General features: G+C 45.7%; 2 protein-coding genes across 6 annotated transcripts; both read left to right on the top strand.

Moving 5' to 3' along the window:
• The first annotated feature begins 55 nt into the window (after positions 1-55).
• LOC117899795 (solute carrier family 22 member 13) lies at positions 56-18,872 on the top strand. Of its 4 annotated transcripts, none has more exons than XR_004649199.1 (8): positions 56-673; positions 13,787-14,229; positions 14,294-14,546; positions 15,082-15,349; positions 15,543-15,834; positions 16,659-16,985; positions 17,057-18,403; positions 18,440-18,872. XR_004649199.1 is itself a non-coding variant. In XM_034810077.1 (8 exons), exons 3-8 carry the CDS (start codon positions 13,801-13,803, stop codon positions 17,222-17,224), a joined length of 1,737 nt encoding a protein of 578 aa, XP_034665968.1. In that variant the 5' UTR covers positions 4,111-4,301; positions 5,011-5,382; positions 13,787-13,800; the 3' UTR covers positions 17,225-18,872. The 4 variants fall into 4 exon arrangements, 3 of the variants coding, with proteins under 3 accessions (XP_034665966.1, XP_034665968.1, XP_034665967.1); XM_034810077.1 differs by lacking the exon at positions 56-673 and adding exons at positions 4,111-4,301; positions 5,011-5,382 and having other exon boundaries at positions 17,057-18,872; XM_034810076.1 differs by lacking the exon at positions 56-673 and adding exons at positions 4,111-4,301; positions 5,000-5,382 and having other exon boundaries at positions 17,057-18,872.
• LOC117899797 (organic cation transporter protein) lies at positions 7,322-27,562 on the top strand. 2 transcript variants are annotated; one of them, XM_034810079.1, is made up of 8 exons: positions 7,322-7,328; positions 19,423-19,808; positions 21,467-21,658; positions 24,577-24,970; positions 25,404-25,671; positions 26,430-26,989; positions 27,059-27,204; positions 27,269-27,562. In XM_034810079.1, the coding sequence occupies exons 2-8, from the start codon at positions 19,428-19,430 to the stop codon at positions 27,359-27,361; spliced, it is 2,034 nt and encodes a 677-aa protein (XP_034665970.1). In that variant the 5' UTR covers positions 7,322-7,328; positions 19,423-19,427; the 3' UTR covers positions 27,362-27,562. The 2 variants fall into 2 exon arrangements, with proteins under 2 accessions (XP_034665970.1, XP_034665969.1); XM_034810078.1 differs by lacking the exon at positions 21,467-21,658.
• The last annotated feature ends 148 nt before the right edge of the window (positions 27,563-27,710 follow it).

Raw genomic sequence — 27,710 nt, 5'->3', positions numbered from 1 at the left:
ATGGTCGCCTCGATGCTTGCCAGCATATTCAGAACCAGAGTCAGAGTCAGTTAGCCACCGTTCGTTGCACAGCTCGCACGTCTCTCACGAGGAGAGAGCCCCTCCAGAAAGTACTAAGCTAACGCGCGCGCGAACGTCTCCCAGTTGTCAGACGATCCCTAATATTGGCTGGAATTAACAGCTAGGAAGTGTAATGCCAGCGAATGCCAGCACGTCTGGCCAATTGTGGGCCATTGGAACGTGATTTATGTGGGTCAGGCAGCTGCCGCAGTTCCGCGAGCAGTTCCGATCGAGTGCCCTAGAGCTACTTAGGAATAGCAAACAGCCCCTGCCAGAACCCCCCGCTGTGAACCAACCAATGCCGGCTGATAACCACCCAACAGCGGAGCAGTGATAAGAGCGCCATTTGAGTGGAGTGCCGAGCGGCGCCAAGTCGTAAATTAAGTGATTTCGGGCCAGAGAATTCGCAAAACTGCAAACGAAACTGAAACTGAAACTGAAACTGAATGGCACGTATCACAATAATTAGTTTATAATCACTAATCAAGACAAATATTAAATAAACAACAAATTAATATGGCAAAACGGCCTGAGAGCCCTGAGGAGGCAGGCGGGGATCTGGAGTTGCCGCTGTTGTCGCAGCAGGACCGGAGTCAGCGGAGGAGCGGCACAAGTGAGTATGCTACACCCTACCCTACCCTCTCCCTCCCTCTTACTCTTTCACTCTATTGGGCCATTAAACCAGTTAACTTGGTCAAAACAAGCTAACTGGCACACAAACACACTTACACACGAGTAGACCAACTCTTGGCCATAAATCAGTGACACTTGCACATTGCATTCGGGCCAAAGTCGGGATACACCGCGGGAAATAAAAGGATATTTAATGATGTTGCATTGAAGGATTTTTGAGTTAGCGAGAAAGAAATTAATTGCTCAGACCAGAAAATATATTTATATATATTGTTGAGCATATATTTGCACTCAAATGAAAATATATCCTCTGTGTTTCTTCAAGTGTAAAAGGCTGGGCCCCTTCGGGGGGGTACTGGCACTGGGCACTGCGGACTTTGCCTCGTGTGTTCTCTCCCCTAATCAAATGTGAATGCGAACTATTTCTGCGATTTAATTTATGGAAATCGTGTAGCGCCAACCCAAAACCAATTAGAATATTTCAAAAAAATGCTAACAAAATGCAAAACTCAAACTCAAACTGAGGCTGAAACTTTAATGGAAACCGAAACATTTGCGGGTGGATGTGGGACTATGCAAATGGTAGGGGTACGTTTTCAAATAGAAGTCGAGCCCCTCCTTTATTGTTTTATGCTGATAATGTATGCCCCCTGCTCCGCCTGCTTTATGATATTTGCTCTGCCTTTTGCTTCATTGATAAAAGCGTCGCTGTCGTTGTCATTTCCAACTCAATAGCTAATTATTTCTGTCGCTTTTTGAATTAAAAATAAACCCAATCACAATTTGCATGGCAAAAACAATAGCAAAACCACACAATGAACAACACTTACTGTCGTTTAATATATGAGCATTATAAACTGATTAAATGTCGTACTCGTAGTCTATGTGGCACGCCTCCCTCCGTGATATATCGCATGCGATAAATGCTGTTCGGGTTTTGTTTGGATTTTGTGAATGCGAATGATAAGGGTGGGAAAGTATTTGGAAGGGGTGCTGGATGAGAACACAAAGTGGAGGAGTGTAGAAAAAATAACTAAATACTTTGAACATTTTTTGGGAATTCATTGAAAACCATAGGCAGATTCAGAGGTTTTTATTCACTCTGTCATTCATTCATAAATATAAATCATTGGCTGTTTAAAAATAAATATCTGTGTATATTCGAATCTGAGATAAACCAATAAATCATCCAACATTCCACGTTGACAAACCATACCAAAAAAAGATGACAAATTTCAAATGTTTTCGATAGAATTGTGCACCAATTGGCTGGGGTCTCAGGCAATCACCCCAAAAGGGGGGTAAACATCAACAGGATGCATGAGTAATATTTTGTGTTAGCGAGGAATTCAATTGTCAAATGAGTCAGACTATAGATAGTAAAAACCAAAGAGTATATCTGTCAGATTAGCTACGGGGATAGGATATATCTGCCTTTAACTTCAACCCAAACTATTCATTAAGTCATCTGTTCAAACTTGATTTCATAATTAGCACCATTTACGAGTATGGTACACAATTAGCAACAATTTAGCAATCCGCACAAAGGGGACTGCTTGTTTGTTATCTTCGATAGCATTCCTTGTCTTCACTGCATTCGTTTTTATTTCAAGTAAATAAATAATAATTTTGTGGCAGCGCCACCGTAATGAGACAAGCTCATAATAAACGAGACCCCGCAGAGACCCCCAGCTCATAAATCAATCATGAAGAGACACCAACCTTAGTTGAATTTCGTCAACAATTATTCAGACAGAGAGAGTAACAGATCCGCCACTCTCTCCCACTTCTGTGTCTATCAATAATATAATCATAACACCACGAACAAACAACACACAAGCCAACAAAAACGTGGAAGAACTATCGCGTAAATTGCCATTAAATAATCATCATCAAATGCGAGCCCCCGAAAAAATATTAGATACAGCGAAACAAAAGATCCAAACACTAACAACACGAGACAAAAGTGTCAACAAATTGTCAGAATTATAGTTGATGTGATGTGTTCTGATGTGATGTGTGAGATCTATCAGGCAAATTGCCCGACCACACTGACGGACAGGCCAGAGAGACATTAGCCGAGCCGAGCCGGGCCGCTGAGCTGAGCGATCGCGTTCATTGCTCAACACGTTTTAACCGATCGACACTCTGCCTACAGCAAAGCCCCCAAACCCGAACCTCAACACGATCCCATCACACGACTGCAGCTGCAGTCAGCACCATGATGCAATTATACAAGGGGATCTCGTCGGCTGCTCGTCGGCTGCCTTCGCTTCGTTTTGCGAAGAGTTCGAAGCGAAGTTTTACAGCAAGAAAGATGCAATTTATTTTAGAATTAAGAGTCTACGAAAACAAAACCAACGAATACTTTCAAGTAGTAAATTATTAAACATGAAAATAAAAAAGAAAACTTCCACTCCTTTTCTTGCAATGGGAAATTTTAAACCCCGTGCCATCAAAGGGTAATTACTAATTACTAACGTGAACCCTTTCACTCGCACTTATTGACAGCATTGCTAGGGGCGCCTTATAAAGTTGCTTCACGGTCAGCACCAGATCACATCGGAGATGACTATATCATCAATTGATTTGTATGAGTACGCGCGAGACACCTCAGACGAAAATTGATGGCAATTGTTATTGAAGAACTGGGGATACACATTCGTTGGATAGATAATGATTCCTCAAATGGGTATTTACCAAACTAAACGGACCAACCCATTCAACTCCCACTGTGTTGCAGGGTATGCACACAAAATAATGCTGAGTGAGGCGTTGTTGTGCCGGCGATTAAATAACAACAGCAACAGTTTTGCGCGCCAATGTGAGACAAAGAGAGAAAGCGCTCGCCAGAACTAAGAGAGTCGCCAAAGCACAGCAAGCGAAGAGAGCCCGCATCAGGTGCAGCATGATGTAATTACACAAGGTGGTCTCGTCGGCGGCCAACCGATTCGTTTTTCGGCCCCTAGCGTTCAGAGCGTTTTGCTTGTTGACGTGAACACACAGATTTTTAACAGATTTTAACCTTTATGAGCAGGGAAAATAACTTTTCAATTTTTGCAGCAAGAAATTGTAATTGTTTTTTAAGTGAAGCGCGAGAAGGGATGTGTGAGCCGCTTCTTAGCGTCACAACTTTTTGAAATACACTGGTTTCAGTGTGAGCAGAACCCTTACACTCGCACTTATTGACAGCATACATAGGTAGTAGACTACGTTTTGACGACGAGACCACCTTGCATAGTTTCATCATGGCAGCAGGCAGCAGCAGGCAGTCGGTCGGTCGTCACTCCGACACTCAACATCGTCCGCTATGTCGTCGGCTATCAAAGAATGGTCCATTCCGAGCATCGTCTGGCTCGGCTATGTGCCATGCCATAAGAGAGATTATAAAAGTTCTTTGCTGTCGAGAGTGGCGTTCAGTTGCTCTTGGTCAGTCGTTGTGTGCGGAGCCCCAGCCCCAACAGAGCAGTAGCCACCCAGAGAGTCTTTTTTGTCGCTGTCGCTGTCGCTGCGTCTCCGTGTGTCAGTCTCCGTCGTCCGTCGGAATCTCATTCTGAATCTCAATCGCATAGAAAATAGTGCGAGAGCAGGAAGAGTTTTTTGTTCGTGTAAGACAAGCGTTGCGAGTGCGGGATACGCGGTGTCCATGGTGCGGGTGCGGTTGCGGGTGTGGGTGCGTGAGTGCGCATAGTATAAAATTAAATAAATGAAGCAAAAAAAATGAGCAGCACCGCAGCAGCAGCAACAAATGCGAGTGGCAACAAAACGATGCTATGTCTACTATATGTATATATCTGCGGATATGTGCTAATATATAGACGCCTGATACTTATGAGTTTTCGTACGATATAACACGGCTGGGCTCCCGCGGCCAGACAATGTTTGGACAAGCCATAAATCTAGCCGGACCCCCACACAAAATTTCCCAATTTCCTGTGCTCTTTGCTCTCTCTCCCTCTCCCTATTATCATGATTATTATTTGGATTCTCATTATATTTGGTTGTATTCTCTGTTTAACATCGTGTAAATCCATGAGCCACTCGCATTTGTTTTGCCAATTGGGAAACGCGCGAGGGAATGCCACTTGCCACTTGCCACCTGCCACTAGCCACTGCACCACGCTGCGTATGAGTGATGCTTGGGGAAATGCAGCCAAGAGCAAAACAAAACAAACAAATTTCTCGCTGGGCAGAGGGAAGGAGAGGGGGCTGTACCCCCGCGTTTCGAATGCGTAACGCCAACAGGCAGACGCTCGTAAAATCAAACAGCAGCTGCCGGGTAGTGCTGACTGATTTTATGTCTCAGTTTCCGTTTAGTGCGCTTTTAGCCATAAATTTGTCAAACAGCTCTGAAAAAAACCCCAAAAGATAAAGAATCGAGGCGACAACCGTGCGACGGATTTTCGCGCCACAGACATCATCAAAACCAAACTCAAACTGAAATTCAAACTCAAACTCAAACCTCGAAGAAGTGGAAGGCGAAGGCAGCAGCAACAGCAGCAACAGGAAGCGTGCTAAGGAAATCACTAGCATCCTTGCCAATTGTGCAGCAGAGTGCTGGCTGCAGGCCAAAACTCTGAGTGGAGTGGCAACATCAGTGGCAGCCACAACAGCAGCAGCAGCAGCAGCAGCACCACCACCACCAGCAACAACATCTTCCAGTGGCAACTTGTTTTGTATATCCATAAGGTAAGCTCATTACGGTACACACAGAGGCGGCAGCCAACAGTCGGAGAGCTTCGTGACGTTGACAACGCGGCAGAGGGACATCGTGGCATCCTTGCCTTGCGGACGTGCCGCCAGCGACATTTGCTTTGCTCTCCTTTGTTTGTTTATTTGAGCGTCTTTTTGCATACACTTTCTTGACGTGGGTATTGCGGCTTTAAACAGGTGTTTTGTGACAAGAAAAAAGGCAGGCCATAACTTCTACTCCTCCCAGAGAACCTGTAGTTTTATTCACACCAAAAGCAAGAAACAAAGAACCTCCAAGGGTATCAACAGCTTCGGCAGTCGAATCTTCTCGTTTTTCTTTTTTTTCGCATTTGTTTTTTGTTTTCCTTCGAGTCTATTTGTTTTTGGCTCTAACAACAAAAACAACAAGGAGCAGCAAAAGAAACGGCAGCAACAATGGGAATGAGGATAACAACAATGACAACGACAATGACTTTATCCTGACAGATTGTTGAAGCCCTCTCGCTTTAGGCCCACTCAGAGTTGTAGAAGGAGAGCGGGAGCTGGGGCTGGGGCTGGGCCCTTCAAAGTATTTGAAATTTGCCAAGAATTTTGTGTCCATAAATGGGATAAAGAATGGAAATTGTCTTTAAAATTGGGACACGTACAATATATTAGCATAGCAAATTATTAGCACTTATTAAAAGAGTTCAAAGTCAATGAATTGCTTGCATACTTCTCTTGATTTGCTGTTTTATATTTCAAAAAATATTCTTTCAGTGTTGAATGTATTTTCAACTGTCGAAGAATGTGCTCAAATCATTCCAGCAACATTTCAAGTGTAGTCTTTCATTGAAAATTACTTGAGGCTGCCTGGGCACCCGACACCCCATGAAAATAAATACCAAAAAAAAAACACCAAGCCAAGCGCCACAAACATGTTGAGCTGCTTATGAGCATAAGCAGCATATTCTTGGGAATATCTTGACAATTTCAACACACAAAAAAGAGACACAGACAACAAACAAATGCGAATGCGAAATACCTTCCTGGCAATCACCTGGCGCCGGTTTTTCAGCCCCTTCGTTACTCCCTTTTGTAGCTTTGCCTTAAGGTTATGCTAATGCCCATCCGGCTGCTTTGACTCCCACTGACTCTGACTTGCCACTGATTGGAAGCGCATAAAAGTAGCAAAATCAGTGAGCATTTTGAAATTGAAATTCTAATCAAAAAGGGCGCGCCTCTCTCCACAACAATGCCATGCCAGAGGGGCTGCTCCGACGGGTACTCCTTCTGCTTAGCTTGGCTAAATTTGAAATTGCCAAACGATTTGCTATTCGATTAACAAGACAGCAGCAGCCAAAAAGGGAGGGAGAAGGACTTGTCAGCATCATTATTCCATTTCTAACAACAATAACAACAGAAAGAGCAACAGACACAGCATCAGACATCAGACGGAATGGCAATAGATTTGTGAATTCACGTTGACAACAATGAATCAGCAGCGGCAGCAGCAGCATTCACTGAAACATCCACTCACAGATTCACATTAAAAGTAACAAAACTAAATAGAATCCAAATAAACGGAAAAGAGTGTAGAGGATTGAGGTAGAGAATTGAGGTATGCCCTTTTTATTGAAGAGAAAGAGAGAGATTAGAGAGACTCTCTCGAAGTTAAAAGAATCTTTCCCTCAATGGCTTAGGTAATGAATATAGAATAAATATCTTATCATATTTGGCCCCCACTTAACTGGAACCCATATACCCTCCTCTCCCTCGTTTCGTAAGGGGTAGCTTCTGTCCATGGCTGATGACCTATATTCCATGTTCTGTTCACATTCCGACTGTCCAAGCGTAAGGCTGTATCCTCTCTACCTCTACCTCTACCTCTATCTGTGTCTGCGACTATGTTTGCATCATCCTCGGACTCCACTGAACCGAATTGTACATCAGAGTGGAGTGGAGTGCAGGAGTGAACACAGGACCAGGACCAGGACCAGCGACAGGACGGAACAGCAGCTGCAACAGCAGCAGCAGTAATGCTCGGAGGCGAACGGAAGGAAGCCTGTAAAGACCCTTCAAATGTGAACGAGAACGAAACGGAATTGCCATATTGCAATCCGTTCAAACCACTCCCCCTCCTCCTGCTAGTCCCCTCTTTCCCGTCTCTTGCTGCTGTCTCTTTTTTTGTATGTAATTTTTGCTAAATAAAAGATATCCGCCGATGGACAATTTCCAGCTGAAATTCTCTCTGTGCTCGGGCAAAATCGAGATGAAAAGGTAGCAGAAATTTGCATAACATATCAACACACACACACACACACACACACACACATACACATATGTTGATAAGAGGCAGGCTTTGTGGCACGCCCCCGCCCCATAAAAACTCTCAAATGTTGCTTTTGTGACTGCTTTGGCTGCCGTTTTGAATTGATTCGAAAATTGATTTGATCCTTGTGAATCCCCGAATGAAGTGGAAGTGGCCCTGCAAGTGGAATGGGAAGGACACTTCATTGTAATGATTTCGGCATTTTCGACTGAGAATTTTGGTTGAAAATTGTGTGCCATTTTACGAAATGCGATCACACAGAAATTTGTCGAGGAGGAAAGGAGGCGCCTCCTCCAATTTGTGGCAAGCAGTCAATCGAATGTGTGTGTGCGTGAGTGGGGCTTTTGTGGGCTTATAAAATGTTTTGGGCAAAGTGTTCTGTTCGTTGCCAATTGATATGAAAATGGCTGACAAATGTTTTTCGTTTTGCTAATTTGATTTTTCTGGAAGTTATGGTTCGCCTTTTGTATTGGTCATTAGTGCGGAAATTCATTTGGGACAACATGAGAGTGCAGGAGTGCCTCAGGAGAGTTCTTAAGTTTCATTTGAGGCAACGAATATTCACGAGTTTATGGCTTTCAAATCAAAGCATATTTTAAGTTAATTTATTGGGTGTACATTTATGTGAAGTAAATGTCTATAAACAATGATTCAGTGTGTACTAAAATATGATTTGCATTGGGATAAATCTTGCATATAATTCCAATTAGTGTTTATGGAAATTTCCCTACAAAGACTCGTAAGATTCCGCTGGAAAATCTTGCTACGCCTCATTTGCCTTTCTATGGAACATTTTGCGCCCCGTCAAAGTTTTCGCTGATTTGTTGAAACACAAAAACTTTAGAGGAGGTTTCTCACCATCATCAATTTGTTTTTCTTTAGCTTTTCCTGGCCCATAAAAGCCGAACATTTTGCATAAATATTGTGAGCAAAATGTGTGCGAATTTATTGCCTGATTTACTAGGGCAGGCGCTGGTGGCAGGGCAATTAGTCGCAATAGTTTTCTTTGGCTCAGCAGCAGCAGCTAAATGGCCATCGAATCGAGTTTGCAGTTTTCCAAATTGTTTATGGGATTTGTATTTACTGCGAGCCGAAATGGCAGGCCAGGCCAGACCAGACCAGACCCGGGGCCGAGCATCATTTGTGTTAATTGCAAGGCGCGAAACTCGTAAAATGTTCAGCCATCGATGAGGCGAAGACCGCACCGAGAGGCACCGAGAGAGGCAGAGAGGCACGTACAACGTGTCGAAAGTTAAATTGTTTATATAATTGTTTATTGTGCGTTGGGTGAAAATCGAATTTTGAATTTCCACATTCATTATTCCGCACTCCCCGGGTTTCCATTATTCGTCATCCCGCAACCAAAATGCAATTTCCACACATGGCAGGCATTGCGCATACGCCCCGTTGCACACCGCTTCTGCTGCTGTGGCCTCAGCTGCCTTTGCCTCGCCTTGCCTTGCCTTGCCTTGCCTCACAGCTGTCTCAGCTGCCGCTTATCTTCTGCAAGCGGCTGTCACACGGCTGCAATTAGGCTGACAAGTGATGAAGTGGGGCATGAGGATTTGCAACTGAGGAGAATGGCCGACGGGCCTTCATCCGGCGGGATGTACCATGTACATACAGTGCATACATGGATGTTGTCCCCATCATCATCATCATCATCCTCTGTCCCTTCCGCTCACGTCACTCATCCTCCACTCATCGCACACTTGTCGCCGAAACGGAAGCGCAGCTCGTTGCTGCTGCAGCTACTGCTGCGTGCAAGTGTCTGAAGATTACTATTACCCACTTGGCAGGCAGCTTCATGCCACACCCGCAACCACTCCCGTTACACTCTCTCTCCCTGCTGAGGCAGTGGCTGTGGCAGCGGCAGCGGCAGACTGCATGCATAATAAACAAATCAAATCCTATAAATGTGCAAATTAGCTGTGTGCAACGTCACCGAACGAGCGGCACTCTCTACACTGTGCAAGCAAAGTGAATTGCATATGGAATCGGGAAGTTTGGATATCAAATCGCTCGAGAAAAGAGACATTTTTGGTGTAGATTCCGCACCAAACGCTGACCTAGAACTAAATGAAAATGTATCTTGTCTATCTCTGAAGAGAGTAACCTCAAATCCAAATTTATAATTCCATTTTGTGCTTCCTACTTTCTTGTAGTGTACGAAATGCAGAGGCAGGCGTCATCATTATCATTGCTCCCCTTACATTCCTCTCACATCTCGCTCTCTATCACTCTTCCCCCATCTCCCTCTCCCGCTCTCTGCTCTCTCTATCATTTCATGAAAGTGAATGCACTTTTATATGCATGACTGCTAATTACAGCGACAATTTGTCTATCTATCTATCCCCACTCCACCCCTTGGGATGTCCCCAGAGCTAAGCGCTTTTGCTTTTGTATTACAAATATTTAGCACATTTTCGGCTTTTGTGATTATGACGCCCGCCCACTGCTCTACCCCTTCTCTCTTCTCTCTTCTCTCTTCTTGATAATTGCCCAGGGAAACCCCAGCGATGATTTGTCATTGTGCTTTGGGGATTTGCTTTAAATTCTGTGTAAATATTACCAAGCTGAAATTGGGTTGGAGCTGAAGTGCGTTTACCTTACAGAAAGTGAAGTTTAAGGCAAAATGAAGAGCTAGATTTCCTTTCATTTGTACATGCAAATAATGAACGTAAATCTCGGATGCTTCCTGTCATATAATCTGCCATTATCTGACATTATCTCTAACAAATAAGGAAATTCCATAAGCAATTTGCATTGCAATTACGGCAACGGGGAGGGGTGCACTCCAACTATCATTTTACAACCTGTCATACGAGTAATTCCAACACTTTTGTTTTCTTCCAACAACTTTTCTTTAATCAAAAATAACCCATGGAAAATTAACCAAATTAACAATCGACAGAAGAAAAAAACATGAGCAGAGGGGAAACTCCAGACTAATTAGATTTTATTTTGTTGGGTGCTGGAATTTCTCGCATATTTATGCAAAAGTCTCTCGCTTCCCTCTGTGGCAATTGTCTTTTTGCCATTTTTTTTAATTAACCATCGGGAATGGAAGAGCTAAACAAATTATTAATCGCCAAATGATGATGAGGGGGGAGTGCAGGGGGGAGGAAGCTCTGGCATTGACTTTTCAATTGAAACAAATCATTATTTGAGCAGCGTGTGGATGGCATTCAATTGGTGCTGGCGCTGGCGATGGCGCTGGAGGTGCCTGCCTGTTGGAGCGTGTCAAGAGATCGCGCCCACAGACGCATCCGCATCGGATCGTATCGGATGGGAACCCATGGGAACCCATGTGCAGATGTCTGGCTGCCATATATGTATGTTTATTGTTATGATCGTGCGCCGAATAATTGGCGTTTTTTATGGGCCACTATGTAAATGTAATTAGCAACCAATTTGCATGGACTGTGCTGTGTGGTGTGAATCAAAATAGCAATAACTGCAACTCTGATGCCTGGAATAGCCCCTGCAAAAAAGAGAGAAAAAGGAGAACTAGTTTCCCATCGATTGAATATTTGAACCAGTTCTTTATTGATGAATTTTGCATTCATTAACTGCTTGTAGAACTAGTTGTAAATGCAAATACTTACATGAATATGAGCGGATATGAATATAGCGGAAATGGCACACTTTATGGTTCGGCTTTCAATGAAGTTCAATAATTGCTAACACTTTTATGGCTTGGCTAATGAAAAGTTATGGCAAACCCATAAATCACTCATCGATGATGGATTTCCAGCAACTGTTTAAAGAGTTTTCTTTACACTCCTCCATTCACTTGGAGCCCTGAAGTTCCCATAACTCTTCCTATTCGAGGTTTCCAATCTCTCTCTCTCTGTGTGTGACAAACATTTCTGGCCTTTCTCTCGCGCAGAGTCGAGAGTTAAATTTGCATATGGCCATGGGCCGGAAGAGATATTCGCTGCCATTTAGGTTGGGGTTTTGGGGTTTTGGCATATGTGGCCAGTGGGCACTCGCTGCACCACTCTCTGCTCCCCCCTCTGCAGATGTGGCTGTGGCAGTAAAATTCACGCGTGATAAGCAGTTGAGCGCACATTTTCACGCACTTGTAAACAGGGAATAAGCGAAGCGTGTCCCGCGAAAAGCCGCAGGCAGGAGCCATGGAGACCCACGCCCTGGCAAAGGGAGTGGGAGTGGGAGTGGAGCCTGCTAGTGTGTGTGTGTGTTGGAGTGGGAGTGGAGCCTGGTGGGATAATTCATTATCAGTTTTATGGGCCCACCCTCTGGGCATATCCTTGGCTGCAGTTGCAGTTGCAAGGATTAGGTTTTGGTCAGTGGTGGAGTTTTCCCAAGGAAGGACAGGGCAGGACACGGCTGTTGCTGTTGCTGCTGCTGCTGCTTGCTGGCTGCTGGTGTCTGCTGAAGGTCGTCTCGCTGTGGGCTCAACGGCTCAATCTCAATGCTATAAACTACGTCGTCGCCGCCATCGCACCCCAGCCCACAGTCCCTTGCCCCATTCGCAGCGACATTTACCTTCAACTCGCAGCTGTACCATGGTGCGGCATGGTGCGGCAATCTGGTGGCACGCTGAAAATAACGCTAATTGCATTTTGCAGCTGCCAGTCTTTGCGCACCAGCTACACCAGGCATCATCCTCTCTGGTGCATGCCACACTTCCTCTTTCATGGATTTGCCCAGGCCAATAATTGCTGGTGGGCTGCCGCTGCCACCGCTGCTTCTGATCAAACAACATTGTCGAATCGACAGGTTGCTGGTTTTTCGGATGAACATTTAACTCTCGTGCGTACGTTGCATTTTATACAATTAAAACGGGAAACACTTTAAAGGTGAGAAAAAGGCGGAAGTTTCAGGGAGTATATTGAGATATGTTGAGGCTTTAAATTGCCTCAACTGTTGCGGGTTTCAGACATCTATTGGAGAAGAACAGTTTTCTTTGGGATATAGAAAATAAATGATTACTTAGCTGCACTCTGCTAGTCCCCCTCCGAATCACAACACAACAAACTCCCCAAAGTAACTTCCCCACTAAGTTAACTCCCCCATTGACGTGCAGTAAATTGCTTCATTTTGTTTAATTATATGAGCAGGAAGAACTCCGATCCACAGAGAAAGGATTAAGCAGCATTTAAGGTGGCTAACTTAAACTAACTAGAAGCCAAAGCCAAAGCCACAAAGCCAAATCAGAGCCGGAGCCGATGGGGTAAAAGTTTTGTTTGTTGCCTACTTTGGGGCATTGATACCTTCGGGCTAAAGCTTGGGGGCTACTGGACTGGGCTGCTACGAGTATATATGAACTCATTCCGTGCCAAATCCCAGACAAAGCCAATGCGCTACAAAAGCCTCTGGCAAAAGAAAGGAAAAGGCCAGCAGGGCATGGAGGGGGCGAGGGACATTGGATAGGAATGAAATCGAATCGCAGGAAAAAAGTTCAACTAGCAAAAGGACACGAATGTATCCCACAGCCACAGGACTACAGGGCCACGGGACTACAGGGCAGACTGCTCCCATCCCCAAGCAATTACATTAAATCTTGGCTATTATTCTTTTACTTTGTAGAGTTCGCTCTCTGTTTTCTGCACACAACTTTTGCTGCCCCTGCCTCTCGGCCCCCCTGCCTGGCTGCCTCTCTGTAGTTAATCGCCTCCAACGTGATTGAATTCCATCGAACGCAGGTTGACCAATGACCGGACTCCGGACCAGAGCCATTGCCATTGGCAGGAGGCAGGACTCAGTTCTAATAAATGAAATAGAACCCGCTTGACTTGACTGCAGCTGACTCTGAGTCCTTCTTCTTTTTGGCTGTTTCAGAGAGAGTCTGTTGCCTGTTTGACCCCTCGGACCTGGTTTGGTTTATGGCCAGTCACTGACCACTTAACTAATTGCTCCTTCGTGTGCCACTGACACGGGCAATAAAATTAATTCACATACGGAAATGCTGCGCCCAGTCTGCTGCCAGTTGGGTTGCCCTCTATCAAGTCAATTATTTGCATGTTTCACTTGAAATTGCAGATTGTACTTCATTCTAGAAGACGCTTTAAGGGGCACAACTTATCTAACTTTCGCTCTCTTAAATCTCTTGCTTTTCCCCAGTTCCTGTGTGCATCATGCACAACACCGGCAAGCCGTCCCTTACACCCACCACCACCACCAAGAGCAGCAGCACCTCTCCACCCACAGAGCAGCAGTTGCAACAACAACAACAGCAGGGTACTCGGCCACAGTCGCCGCCCCCTGGGCGGCATCCCACGGAGGACGAGGACGAGACCGATGTGATTGGCGACTTGATGGGCCACTATGGCAAGTGGCAGCTGCTGATGACGGTGCTGCTGTCGCTCTTCCAAGTGCCCAACACCTTTCACATATCCTCGTCGGTGTATCAGGCGGCCAACAAGGACTTCTGGTGCCAGCGGCCGCCTCAGTACCAGCAGATGCCCGTCGACGAGTGGCGCAACCTGAGCGGCTCCACCGACAACTGTCATCGCTGGGAAGGCATTGGGTGGAGTAGCCCAGGGAATGAGACAACCTTGCTGGAGGTAAGTGAATGTCCCAACAGCAGAGTCCTTCACTTGTGGGAACCTCTCTCTCTGTGTCTTTCAGCTCGCGGATGATGCCGCTGCCGAGGGCAAACTGGTGGCCTGCGAGCGCTGGGAGTACGCGACGCAGGATAATGTGGGGAACACCTGGACATCGCAGTGGGATCTGGTGTGCGACAAGGAGCACATGAAGAATGTCGCCGAGATGTTCTTCCTGCTGGGCGTGGCAACAGGTGGCATCATTTCAGGCTATCTCTCGGACAAGTTCGGCCGCAAGACAATGCTCTTCATATCGGCCATCCTGCAGACCATATTCGGTGAGCACACCCCACCATCCTTTCGCTCTCTCTGTGCACATCTGTGGACTTTAAAGGCCACACACACACCACACTCACCTTCAACGTGTCATCATGACATTGGCCATGGCTGAGAAGAGTCACGTCCCACACAGACAGCAGCTGACTGTGAACTTGGACATGTCTGGGGGTCAGCACGACAGCGAGTGGCACTCAGGATAGGACGGACTCGAGCTGCAGTTGTGGCTGCTGCTGCTGCTGCTGCCTTGTTGTCCTTGTTGATTAAATCTCTCTCGAACAATGTAATTGGAATTTGCATTCAAAAGGACATTACTAATGAGGAATCGGACCAGTGTGTCTGTGTGTGGCACTCTGATGCGGAAGCAAATGCTGCTGCAATTTTCATTCTCTCGAGGCAAGGTTCATGGATCAATGGCAAGCGTTAATGAAGGTGCTTCCCTGAGGCGAACATTGATTGGGGAAATGAGCAGAGGAATGGCTGACTGTAGAGAGAGTCCTTGCAAGTTACTAACTATTTCTTCCTTCCCTGGCACAGGTCTCTGCTTGTACTTTTGCAGCTCCTTCGAGCTGTATTTAACGCTGCGCGCCCTGCTCGGGCTGGTGTCCGTTTCGGTGACCTACTCGGCCCTCATTTTGGCCATTGAGTATGTGGATGGCAAGTGGCGCACCATTGCCGGCATGTACAATCTCTTTCCACTGCCAATCTCGTACATGATCATCTCCGGCCTGGCCTATCTCACGCAGGACTATCAGGCGCTGCAGCTGTGCATTGGATTGCCGGGGATATTCCTTTGCTTTCTCTGGTAAGCTATTCCGAAAGGTAAACAAACATCTCGTGGAGATGTCTATCTCGCGGTATACACATATGTATGTAGATCACAGACTGCCGCATAAATAACCAAAAAAGAAAACAGCGCGTGGGTGGAGAAGACTCTTCCGCCCGGCACATGTTTTTCCCAGCTAATTTATTTGATCTTTTTTTTCTGTTCCTTGCAGGTTTGTGGTGCCGGAATCACCACGCTGGCTGCTGGTCAAGGGTCGCGTCGATGAGGTGCGACGCATCATTGAGGCAGCGGCCAAATTCAATGGGCGCCAACTGCCGGTGGACTATCAGCTGACGCCGCCAACACAGGGGAGCAGCTCCCAGAATATAACGCACCTTTTCCGCTCCAGCTATCTGCGGCGCATCACCATCTGCTTCCTGTGCATTTGGTTCACCATGAACCTGGTCTACTATGGCATCATTCTCAACATGAGCTCCTTTGGGGGCAATGTCTACTTGAATTCGGTGAGTCCTCCGCATCACAATTTGCATCAAGTATACGCCTGGCGCATCCACTTAGGCTTGGGGCATGGATGGAACATTTCATTGGATCAATCAAGCAATCATTTAGCAAGTGCTAAGTGCCTCCTAAGTGCGGATGATGTCCGCCTAATTGGATTTGTCAGCCATTCCATCAGCACATCAGCAGCCCCGCGATTTGTGGATTGTGTTTGTGGCGTGTCAAAAATTCAGCCTGCCTTCGGGGTGTGAAAATGTGTTTGCAATCGAATTATGATGTTACTTCTTGCCCACACCAACACCAACACATACACCCCCATAGCCACCACCGGACAGGCCATCTTATGGGGGGATCGAGTCGGGGGGAGTCCGTTTGGCAGGGGGCCAGCAGAATGTCCGGGGAGAGGCCTTGGATTAGCGTTCGGGCCGCCGCAAGCACAAAATAAACAGAATATAAACATGTTTGGCATTTGGTTTTTCGCATTTTCTCGAGGGGATTTGTGCGATTGTTATAAAATGTTTAAGGGATTAATGGAGGGGCTTCGAGAGATGAAAGAAATATTGACCGAGGAAACGTGTTCCAAGAGGAAGCCCACCAATCTGTTGTCCGTTTATTAGTTAAAAGATTCCCTAGTTTTCCCAGCCATTTGCTCATCACTGTCTAAAAATGCGACAATGGGCGAAGGCTCCTCCGCTTTTCAGCTTATTTATTGCATAATTTATTTTGACATTTGCGGGGCGCACCTTTGATGCCGCACTGATTTAGTGCGCCCCGCCGACACTTGACAACATTTTTGCTCACTACAGTTTCCTCCCCCCTCTGCCCACAGGCACTAGCTGGCCTAGTCGAAATACCCGCCATTGCGGTGGCCATGTACATCATCACAAAGGTGGGCAAAAAGTGGCTCTTCTGTGCCACACTCTTTTGTGCTGGCGTGGCCTGCTTCTGTGCCACCATCACTGAGGGTCGCGAGGATATACTCTGGCTGAAGATCACATTCCTGATGATGGGCAAGTTCACGATCAGCGCCGGGAACACCATCATGCCGGTCTACACCGCCGAACTGTATCCCACGGCCATACGGAATGTCGGAGTTGGCGCCTGCAATGTGGCCGCTGGATTGGCACTCATCCTGACACCCTACATATCGCTGCTGGTGAGCCAAACAAATCACCCCAGAGTGTTCTTTGTGGCATAATAATCATCTTGATTTGATTCTCTTTGCAGAACAAAATTGAGGGCCATTTGCTGATGGCTCTGCTCACCGCCTGGAGCATTTTCGGTGGCTTTGTGGTGCTCTTTCTGCCCGCGACGGCTGTGCGACGGAATGCTGCCAATTCGGGCACGGGCGGTGGGCATCATCAGAATGCTGCCAGTGCTGCCAAGCAGGTGTAATAATCGTTGCTGCCTGCCCAGCCACCCTGCTCTGCCCTGCCCCGCCCCCCGCCTACTAAACAACAATATATTTTGGCTGGTCCAAAGTATGAGCTGATGATGAGATGAAGAAGTAAAGTACAGCCCCCCCTTAGCTTTGCGCACAGAACCGGCTGCAAACGAGTCGACATATCCACCGCCTCCAGTCACCTCCAACCTACAACTCCACCAACAACAGATCTGATCCAGATCCACACAGAACCCACAGAAGAATAGATGAATAGTTACAAATCCAAATCGAGTTGACACGCAATTATTAATGGTAGTCGAGCAATCGAATGTCCACAGTTATGCCAATTTATAGAACTTTAGAAAGAACACATGTCACATGTGCAGGCAGGACCTTGTTTTTGCGTAGCACGTAGTGAGTATCTTAATAAATTAATAAACAAATACAACTAAACTAAATCGTAAATGTAACACAATGGCTTATAGCTTATGTCTCTAGTCTGTAAGTATTCGGAACAAAAAGATAACACACAAAAATCACAAACAGCAGCAGCAGAAATATCCTTCAAAATCTGTACAAGATTCAGTTCTTGCGAAAGCTCAAATAGCAGCTTCGGTTTAAATCGAAGGTAATGAAATGTTACACAAAGTTTGGCGAGTGCTTAAGGAGTACAAAATGTGCAGAAATTCCTCAGTGAAAGAATTTCCCGATAGCGTACAGCACTGGACTCTCCTCTTTCCTGCAATTCTGTGTAACTTTTCAATCTCTTTTGAGTAAGTCCCCATAGAATATCCTGTTGAATTAATGCATGTATTGACGTGCAAGTATTGCTAATCTAATTACAAACAACACACAGAAATTAAATGTCTTGTCAATAATGTCTCAACGTACACATAATCTTGTCGTCGTTGTTGTCATCATCTTCGTTGTCGTTATCGTCGTCGTCTTCTTGTTGTCTATTAATAAAAATGTTTCCAAAACGCGAGATCAATTAGTGAAGAGGCTAAATAAATCTTCGAGAATCAAAGAAAAAATCAGAAAATTGTAATCTCTAGTAATCGTAGTCAATTAACGCTTAGTCCTATACGTACATAATATCCGTGCTATGCCATACTATAAATATGCAGATCTATCGTCACTAGATATCGGTCAATTATATGGATTTGTATATAGTACAGGTACAGGTACAGGTACAGGTACAGGTACAGGTACAGCTACAGATAGAGGTACAGCTACAGGAGGTACAGTGTGTCGCATGGCAAATGTACCCCCGGGAGGAGAAGTGTTATTGTTTAAAAATAAACAGAAAAACATAAAAACAGAATTTCCAATATTAAATGCATTTAACAATTAATATACATAACTACATATATTTGTACATACGTACAGATGTATATTCTATAGGTACATCTAGAAAAAATGAATCTGTTGAATCGCTTGTTGTACTTATATCTTGTATCTTAATGAATTTGTTATGCTCATTTATACATTTACTCGTACTGTACTCTATTTTGTATTATTTTACATAGTTTATGCTTACTTTTTTTGTTGTCTACTGTACTTAGGACTTAAGATCCAGAAATCCAGCTGAGAATAAATGGAGAATACCCGCGAGAATCAATTAATTGTGCATTTTTAGGGTGCCAGCAAAAGAGTTTGGAAGTTTGAATAAAAATATACATCTAAATAAATATATATGAACCATTGTTGTAAATCAAAAATTACCAGAAGCGAAAACCAAAGCTAAGAAAATGCAATTATAGTGTCAAAAAAGGAAATATAAATAAATATATGAATAAATAATACAAATAAAGAATTCTCCTTTACAATTATGGATGGGCATTGGACTGTAACTACAAGTTCAACCGATCTCGAAAGTAATGTAAGAATCAAACACATCGTGTCACGATCCATATGATCCCACCTCTACCTGAGAGCAATACACTTGAAGACAAAAGCTTCAGCTTTAGGGGGTAAGGAGCTTTATGTGCAGCTTTTTGCCCACCTGTACCGTACGCCCGTCCCTTACGTATTTCTTTACTGCCGCTGCCGCTGCCGGTGCTGCAGCCGCTTATAACAGAGCCGCGCGAACTTTTAACGGATTTAGATCGCAGCCAACAGCTGAGCAACCAAAACCGATCTTAACGAACGTGGACGCTTTCCCGAGTCTCACCCCAATCGAAGAGTTTCGTTGTTTATATTTTGATAGCCAATATGAGTGGTGTGCTGCGTCGCGGTTCCTTGAGTTTTGATTTGCACAAGGGCAGGGGCACCAGCGAGGCGAACCTCTATGGCGGGTATCGAGAGACAAAGCCAGCGCCTGGCACACCGGAAATCAGTGTCATAGCATTGGACTTTCGGCGCTACTCGGATGACTTGAAGAAGGTTGTGGCAGCCCCAGCACCCAGCGCAACAGGACAGCCGCCGCAGGATCCCGCCAGGCACAACCCTCCCACAGACCTCAGTCAGGATGTGGACAGTGATGTAATATCGAACTTCCTGGGCCACTACACCCGTTGGAGTTTCCTTTGGACTTTTTTGCTCTGCCTATTCCAGCTGCCCACCACATTTCACCTGTTCATGTTCGTTTTTCAGGTGAGTTTTGCGAGTGTTTAGTTTTCGGTTTCGGTTTCGGCCAAATATTTGCCCAGTTGATTGCGTCGCCAGACAAAAAAATCAAGTCAAATAACGCCTCCCGCTCCACCTCCCGCGGATTGGGGGCAGCTACGGACGGGGCCTAGACCGGAAGAAAATATTGAGTAATGGATTGAGTGATTGGAAAGTGTGCGAGTGATTTGCAATATTAGTTGTGTCCGTCTGTCTCCATTCGAACTACTTAATTGGCGGCTCAATGGCAATGTCTCTGCTGACAATTATAAATTAGAGCATAAATTGTCGTTGTGTTTGTGTTTGTGTGGCCAAATGGTTGTTAGCTCTTATCAACGACTCATTTGTTGACCAACATTTTCATGGTCTCTCTCGCCAAAACAATTGATAAGCAGCCGCAGCAGCAGCACTTGAAAAATGTGTCAATTTGGGCAGCAATTTGGCAGTACTTCAAAGCTTTCAAACACACTCAAAGTATTCGCTTTCGAGCGTGGATAATTGTGTTTTGGCCCACTCGAAATCCTCTCGACCTTGTGGCACCTTTTGACCACGCATCTCCAACATCATTTGCATTACATTTGACGTACCATTTATCAGTGGCAAGCTGAGGTATCTGATGGATGCAGTTGCGTGTGTGCCTCAATTGTGCGCTTCGAGTGCACGCCAATCGATAATAATGAATGATAATCATCATCGAGTAGCGTGCTAATGGGCCGCCCCAAACAAAAAATCGAACAACAAAAACCACAGTCAGCACCTTGACACACACGAAAACGCAGAGGGAGAGAGACTAATAGGTGCATATGTTGGAGGGACTGCAGCTGAAATTACAATCAAGAAGCCAAGAAGTCATTTACCCAACGCTGATTATGGCAATTGGCAGCCAATAAAGTGGGCTATTGGTCATGGCAGGTTCCACGATCATTAGCAGATCAAACAGAAGGAAGATTGAGACTCAATTTATAGCCCAATTGTCATTGAAGCACAAGGAAATGGACCCACCAATCTTATCTGCTTAATTGTGTTTCAGTTAGCCTTGATATCCGCTCAAATAGTTTTTTGCGATTCTATAATTAATTACAATTAATAGTTTCGAATGAATTTAATCTGATGAAAATCTCACTTGATATTACACATACTGTAGACCAAATGATAAGATATTCTACTGCGTATCTGCATCAGAGACATTCCCCAGAACTATAAAAGGTATCGTTACATGGAGATAACTTTGAGTCATTCGAGTTGTAGCTGCAGTGAGCGGAGCAGCAACCTTGTGGCAGGAGTTGGTCAAGGCACACCCTAAAAAAAGGTCATTAAAGTGATTCTTTAATGATTCATTTGGCCCAACAGTTAACACGTAATTTGGCTATCGGACAAGTGCCCATCTGGCCACTTGTTGGACATAATCGCAGACCCCACAACCCCTTTCAAATCTGAATGAACGCCGCGCCTGCGTAAATCCGAGACGAGTCGTGCGACTCTCGTGTGTGTGGCTGAGAGTCGACACTCAGCGCCGAAAAGTTGCATTTGAATATTGGCACTTTGTGTGGAATATATTTTACAGGCCCACATTCTAAATCAGTTGACTTGCATCACAAGTCGCAAACGGTTGCAATATTTGCCGCGAGATTCGAATGGAGCTACAGCTAACACGAGGCGAGGCCTCGCCCATGTTGCAGCCACGGCTGCCCAGAGATGTTGAGGAGCTGGACCAGCTGCAGACCACATTGCTGGAGCGTTTGTTTGGTCAAATGCGTCGCTGGCAGGCTCAGTGGTGCTGCCTGCTATCGATCTTCCAGGCCATCTGCACATTTCACATATTCATCTATGTGTTCCAGGTGAGTCGCCGCGAGTTGAGTGATCGAAACGGATCGGCCTTAGACCAGCAGCTGGTGCCGCAAGCCCCTGCTGTGTGCCGCACTCTTGGTCTTTGCTATTGGGCAGCTTTCTGCCGTCGTTGCGCTCCAATGGTTGCCACATTATTGCCCATCACATCATTGACAACGACAACTTCAACACAAAACTCAAGCGCAAACTGGCGAGGTTTTTGTTTAACCAATGCCAATGCCAGTTATCAGCCATCATCAAGTACTTTTGATAACATTCGCTGGGTGTGTGTACGAGTGCGAGCAATTGCCAGTCGGACAGGCAGACACCCCCCAAACCTGTTGCTTGTTTTTTGCTCACTCGCGAAAGATTGTGTGTGCTCTTGTTTGGAGATACGCGTAGCACAATTCGATCAGTGAGAGATACAATTTCATTAAGCAAAGTTCAGTGCAGGAATTTCGGGAGTAATTAATTGCTTTATGCAGGAACCAGTTCCATTTGCGCTTACCCCTAGAACGCTGGCAAGAACAGGGGTTAAAGCTCTTCAATGTTTCAATCTGTAGCTCTAAGTCTCTGCTACTAATCTTACTCCAATGTTGCCTTCGTTATGCCTCCGCCTTTCAGTCTAAAAGCCTCCCAACCTCCCCTTAATTGTTTCACTTTTTGCTTAATTATTGACACACAAAACAATAACAAATTGTGGACTAATAACAAATATGTGAACTGGCTTTCAGGCTAAACAGGTTTTTGGTTTTTGTTTATATTTATTGAACATACATTTAAAGCAATAAATTGCACACTCTGCAAATGCGACGGATGACATCTTTACGGTCTAGAAATCAGGTGCCAATAAGATTTCCCACAAGTCTGTCTTTTTGTGGCAAGAGCAAGAACAAGAGTTTTCAATTAGCTGCCACTCTGGCTGCCAACTCCACTCCCATGCCACACTGATCTGATCCATATCAGGTGTTGCTTGCGGCAGCTCTCGGCGGGTCTGTGCCACAGCCAAGGTTGCAGCTGAAAAGGTTGCACACAGGCCTGAGGCGAATATTGACCGCTAAATATATTAATTAATCAATAATAATAATAGCAATGTAAAAGACATATGTTAGCGTGTAGAAACTATTGTGGCACGGCACACTGGTTGCAGCGAAACGAAATCGTAGTTCGATTTTAATGCTTTCCCTCCCAAGGGGTCAAGTGAGTCAGTGGCGGCAATGTAACAATTAAGTTAGCGAACAGCTCAAGCCATAAACCCATTAAGAGTTGAACAATATTTATGCAAAAAAAGAGGGGAAAAGGTCAATCAATCGGGGCAGAGAGACAGCTCCAAGTCCTCTTCGAATGGAAGCTAACATTTCTTCACAGACAGCTCATCCAGGAAACTCCCACCGCGGACAAGTGCCACATTCTTGCAATTATCGAAGCTGCACATTCAATGCAAATTCGCATTCATGACGGATACTTAATCCCCAGTCACAAAACAAAGCTCGTAGATCATGTATTGTCACAGAAAACAATAGCTAAACGTTTGATCACTATAATTAAGTCATGACTTGCACACAGCTTTGAGGTTCTTGACCCAATGAGTAACCCCAGGCCAAAGCCCACCCTTAGGTATCCAAAGCCGAGCCCTTAAGGTATGGATTTACGTGAGAGAAAAGGTTGCCCCAACCAGTGTGGCTGTGCCTGTCATTAGAGCGGCAACTCGTGCATGTCTGCACAGCAATTTATCAAAAAATATACAGCGAAAATAGTTGCAAAAAACCTCTTGATGTGGTTTGGTTCTGCGGACAAGTTAAGCCCACGCTGCGGATACTGAATTCCATTGTTGCACGAGTGCATTCGTATGTTGAGTGCCATGCAAATGCCTGAAACGTGACAGGCGGCAACCGACAGACACGGAGAGTGAAAGAGAGCGCAACGAGTGGCACAAACCGCGCGGCAAATGACATCAGAGTCTGCCACACGCCACACGATCAACAGTTGCCGATGTGCTGTGCTCATAAACCACCAAAGAACATTCCCTTTCGCCTCACAGGAAAGCCGCGAGAGAGAGCCTCTTCCGATTGAATTATTGAGCATGTTGTCTGCCTTTTTGTCGGGGCACTTTAACTTGAACTTGAAACAATTTCCTCACCAGCATACTAAATGTTTAATTGGGCTTTCGACCTGTTCCGAGGTTTGCCTAACACCGGAACGAGTGAGTGAAGTAAAGTTAAGTGAGTGAGTGAGCGAGTGAGTGAGAGTCCCTTGAGTCGCTGTGAATAACCTCCTTGAAAGTGCCGTGTAGGAGGTACTCTTTGATAAGCGGCTTACATTGAATCGATCTTCAATCAGTCACAGCCGCACAGCACTTCTCCTTTGAGTCAATCTTGTCTGTACAACATTTCGCGGTCTGTTAGGCTGTCACGAAACACGTTCGCGTAAGTGAAATGATTAATTGAGTTGTAAAAACTAACAACGGAAGAAATTTCAACGTACTCGCACTCGTATCTGCGGCATCGACTTTGCATTTCTCCCATTCAATTTATGGCTTTTTTCAAACATAAAAAACTTGTTATTCGAACTTTGATTGGGGATTCGAATACAGATTGAGATTGGCATAATGTCTTATGTAGTTCACGTAGTAATTGCAAACGTGAATCGATTGCTCAAGTGTTTGAGGATTTTGGGTATTCTCTCTGGACAACTTGTGGCTGAAATTCTGGGAAGAGTTGCGCGAAAGATCTGTAGGTTTTTTGTTGGTTTTGAACTGTGGATGTAGGAGGGAACTCTCTGACAGAATACTTTAGAGTAATTCCATTGAGATAAATGACTTTTAGAGAGTCAAAAGAAAGCGCGAGACGGTCATATTTTCCCTACAGATTACAGAGAGTCTGCCACTAATTAAATATTTCACCTTTTCCCCTACCTCTAACCCCCACAGACGGCACCCAAGGACTTTTGGTGTGCCCAACCGGCGAATCTCAGGCAAATGAATCTCTCTGAATGGCGCAATCTTAGTCAGACAGCCGATGGCTGCCTCCTGCTGGACGTGGACTATACCCAGTTGAGTCTCGAGGATGGCAAGCTGACGAATTGGCCCGCGAATGCCAGCGACTTGGGCTACAGGCAGTGCCAGGACTTTGAGTTCTCCGACAATGAAGCGCTGACACTGGTGCAGGAGTTTGAGCTGGTCTGCGGCCGGGATATACTCAGCCTCGTGGAGACCTGCTTCCTGGTGGGCGCTGCCGCTGGAGCCGTGCTCAGTGGCTGGATTTCGGATCGTTTTGGCAGGCGACACACCCTAATGGCATTCGTGACGATTCAAAGTGTTTTCGGTGAGTGCAGTGCATGGCTGATGGCCAGGATTTGGATTTGGTTGGACATGTGCGGAGAAGGTCCCCTCCTCCGTGGGCATGGCAATTTGGCTTTTTGGGTATTCATTTTCTAATTGTCATTTATATGCATCAAGGGATGCTGCCGTCCTGCTGATTCTGCTCCTGCTCCTGCTCCTGCGGATGAGTGAGCATTTGCATTTGCATTTGCATTTGCATTTGTGCATTTGTCTCTCCGTCTCTCTGTGGCATGTTCTGGTGTTCTGCTGTCTGGGTTGGGATTTTAATTGACTTTACACTTTTATTTACGTGCCTGACCTTGCCACTGACATTCTCTCGCTTCCTTGCCTCTGCCACACAGCTCTCTCTCTCTCTCTCGCACTCTCTCACTCACACTCTCTCTTTCGCTCTCGTTCTGTCTCTGTCTCTGTTGCAGGTGGAATTTTGGCCTTCTCAACATCGGTGGCCATGTTCATGTCGCTACGTGTTATAATTGGATTCGCATCAATGACCGTGACTGTTGTGAGCTTCGTGCTGGTGGTGGAGCTGGTCTCCGGCAAGTGGCGCACCATAATCGGCATTCTCAACATTCTGCCCGTGGCCATAACCTACGTCCTGGCCTCTGGCCTGGCCTATCTCATACGCGACTGGCGCATCCTGCAGCTGGTCATCTCATGGCCCTGGCTAATTATGCTTAGTATATGGTAAGGGACTTAAATGATGTGTTAATTAAGAGAGAAATCGGGGAAGAAAACCGTGAATGAAATGCGGTACAAAAAGGAAAACTTCAATTGTAATTGAAACAAAAACCTTCAGGAGGGTCTCTTCGCTTGTTGGAAGTTTTACCTTTAAATCTATCGACTTAGCAATGCCAAAAAAGGAGTTTTAGATGGAAATATTCCTTCTTCAATGGCGGAACAATCCATCCAAAAATATGCTTTAAATCAACAAAATTCTGCTACTTATAATACTGAGATCTAGTTACAGCTAAAGCAACTGTTTTCCCCTACGCAACCCACAAGAATTTCCACCTTCAACTCAAGTTTCCATTCAACCTGCAAGTCCTTTTTGTTCCATTTCGAATGGCTAACCTTCTGGCAGCCACATTGCGACTTCAAAGCGTTCAACATTCTTCGCAGGCAGTCAACAAAATGAATTGACAACAGAACGAAGCAGAAGCAGAAAAGGAAACAGCAACAGAAACAGAAAAGAATCCCACGCACAATGATGCGTGGGATCAATTAGATTCCCAAGGGACTAAGAGGAATCCTTGGGACATTCCGCAGTGTTTACACTCAAGGAGCAGCCCAAGGATTAGCCACACATTAGCCGCTGGCCCAGCATTAGCCAGCAATTCAATGGCAATCAAATGAAAAACATTCCACAATGCCAATAAATACTCGTCGAGGGGGTGGCGGGAGAACTGCCTGACATTGATACCATTTCTGCTTTCCCTTTTTAGGTTCTGGCTGCCGGAGTCGCCACGTTGGCTGCTGGCCCAGGGCCGCCTGGATGAACTCTGCGGATTGATTGAGCGAGCGGCCAAAACGAATGGCACCAGCGGCACGCTGCCACACAACTATCGCAAGACCCTGGAGGCAGCAGTCCCACGGGCGGTCCAGCCCCAGCCAGAGGCCAACAGTGAGGAGGTGATGGGTGCCAGTGGCAGTCCCAGTGCCGCGCAACTGGACACCCAAAGAAGCGGTCATGTAAATCCCCTTCTGGTGGTGTTTGGCGCAAAGTACTGGCGCACCACCTGCCTGACACTGATCATTTGGCTGACCCTGATTATCATCTACTTCGGATTGACGCTTCACCTGAGCAATCTCGGTGGGAATATCTACATAAACAACGCCGTCGCGGGCACCATCGAGGCCGTGTCCATCTGCACGAGCATCCTGGTGGTGCTCAAGGCAGGCATTCGCAGGAGTCTCATCGGTTACATGCTGCTGCCGGGCATCTGCTGCCTGGCCACGAATTTGGTGACCAGCCAGACGGGTGTGATAGCCCTGGCCACTATAGGTGAGTCAGCCTCATCCTGCCCCTCCTGAACCCTTCGTAGAGCTAATCCTTCTGATGTTCCTGCTGCAGCCAAGTGTCTGATTGGTGCGAACAATGCCATCATTCCCACCTACACGGCCATGCAGTATCCGACAATTGTGCGCAACTTTGGCGTCGGAATGGGCAATCTAGCCTCTGGCATTGGCCTCATCCTCGTTCCCTTCCTCTGGCATTTGGTGGGTACTCTTGCTCGCTCTCCCTTTTTAACCCCAATTATCATCGTTTTGCTGGCCCTTCCAGGAACGCATTGACGCCCTGCTGCCGCTGAATGTCATGGGAGTTTGTGGGCTCATCGGTGCCATTGCCATTTGCCTGATGAAGGATGTGAATTAGCTGGAATCTGACAACGAAAACTCTCCCGTTTTGACATGCCTATCTGTGATATATTGGAACCACACACACACACATATGTATGGGGCATAGCACCCGCACTTGAACGTTTTTTCTCATTCTACACTAAACTAAGTTTTTTATTAATTTGTTTTTTATTTATGTTTCCATTGAATTAAATGAGCTGAATTTATTTCTGCTAAATCCGATGTGCGCTCAAAGACGCCCCTTAGATTGGGGCGCCCGACTACCCTCTCCCTACCCGATCCTACTTGGTAAAACTGGCCAAGGTTCCTTAATTTGCCGGCAAAGGTACCAAGATTCCCAAGAACCTGACGGCACTAACTAGACA

Source organism: Drosophila subobscura, chromosome O, assembly GCF_008121235.1.
Source record: "Drosophila subobscura isolate 14011-0131.10 chromosome O, UCBerk_Dsub_1.0, whole genome shotgun sequence".
Lineage (NCBI taxonomy): Eukaryota > Metazoa > Arthropoda > Insecta > Diptera > Drosophilidae > Drosophila > Drosophila subobscura.
Note: the sequence above shows the minus strand (reverse complement) of the source record. Positions and strands in the feature narration are given on the sequence as shown.

Bases quoted from the DNA above. Each gene is read 5' to 3' on its own strand.
- LOC117899795 (XM_034810075.1), top strand. From the start codon at position 577: ATGGCAAAACGGCCTGAGAGCCCTGAGGAGGCAGGCGGGGATCTGGAG. The intron at 674-13,786 runs GTGAGTATGCTA...GCTTTTCCCCAG, and splicing joins TCAGCGGAGGAGCGGCACAA to TTCCTGTGTGCATCATGCAC. The intron at 15,835-16,658 runs GTGAGTCCTCCG...CTCTGCCCACAG, and splicing joins GCAATGTCTACTTGAATTCG to GCACTAGCTGGCCTAGTCGA.
- LOC117899797 (XM_034810079.1), top strand. From the start codon at position 19,428: ATGAGTGGTGTGCTGCGTCGCGGTTCCTTGAGTTTTGATTTGCACAAG. The intron at 24,971-25,403 runs GTGAGTGCAGTG...TCTCTGTTGCAG, and splicing joins GACGATTCAAAGTGTTTTCG to GTGGAATTTTGGCCTTCTCA. The intron at 25,672-26,429 runs GTAAGGGACTTA...TTCCCTTTTTAG, and splicing joins CTAATTATGCTTAGTATATG to GTTCTGGCTGCCGGAGTCGC.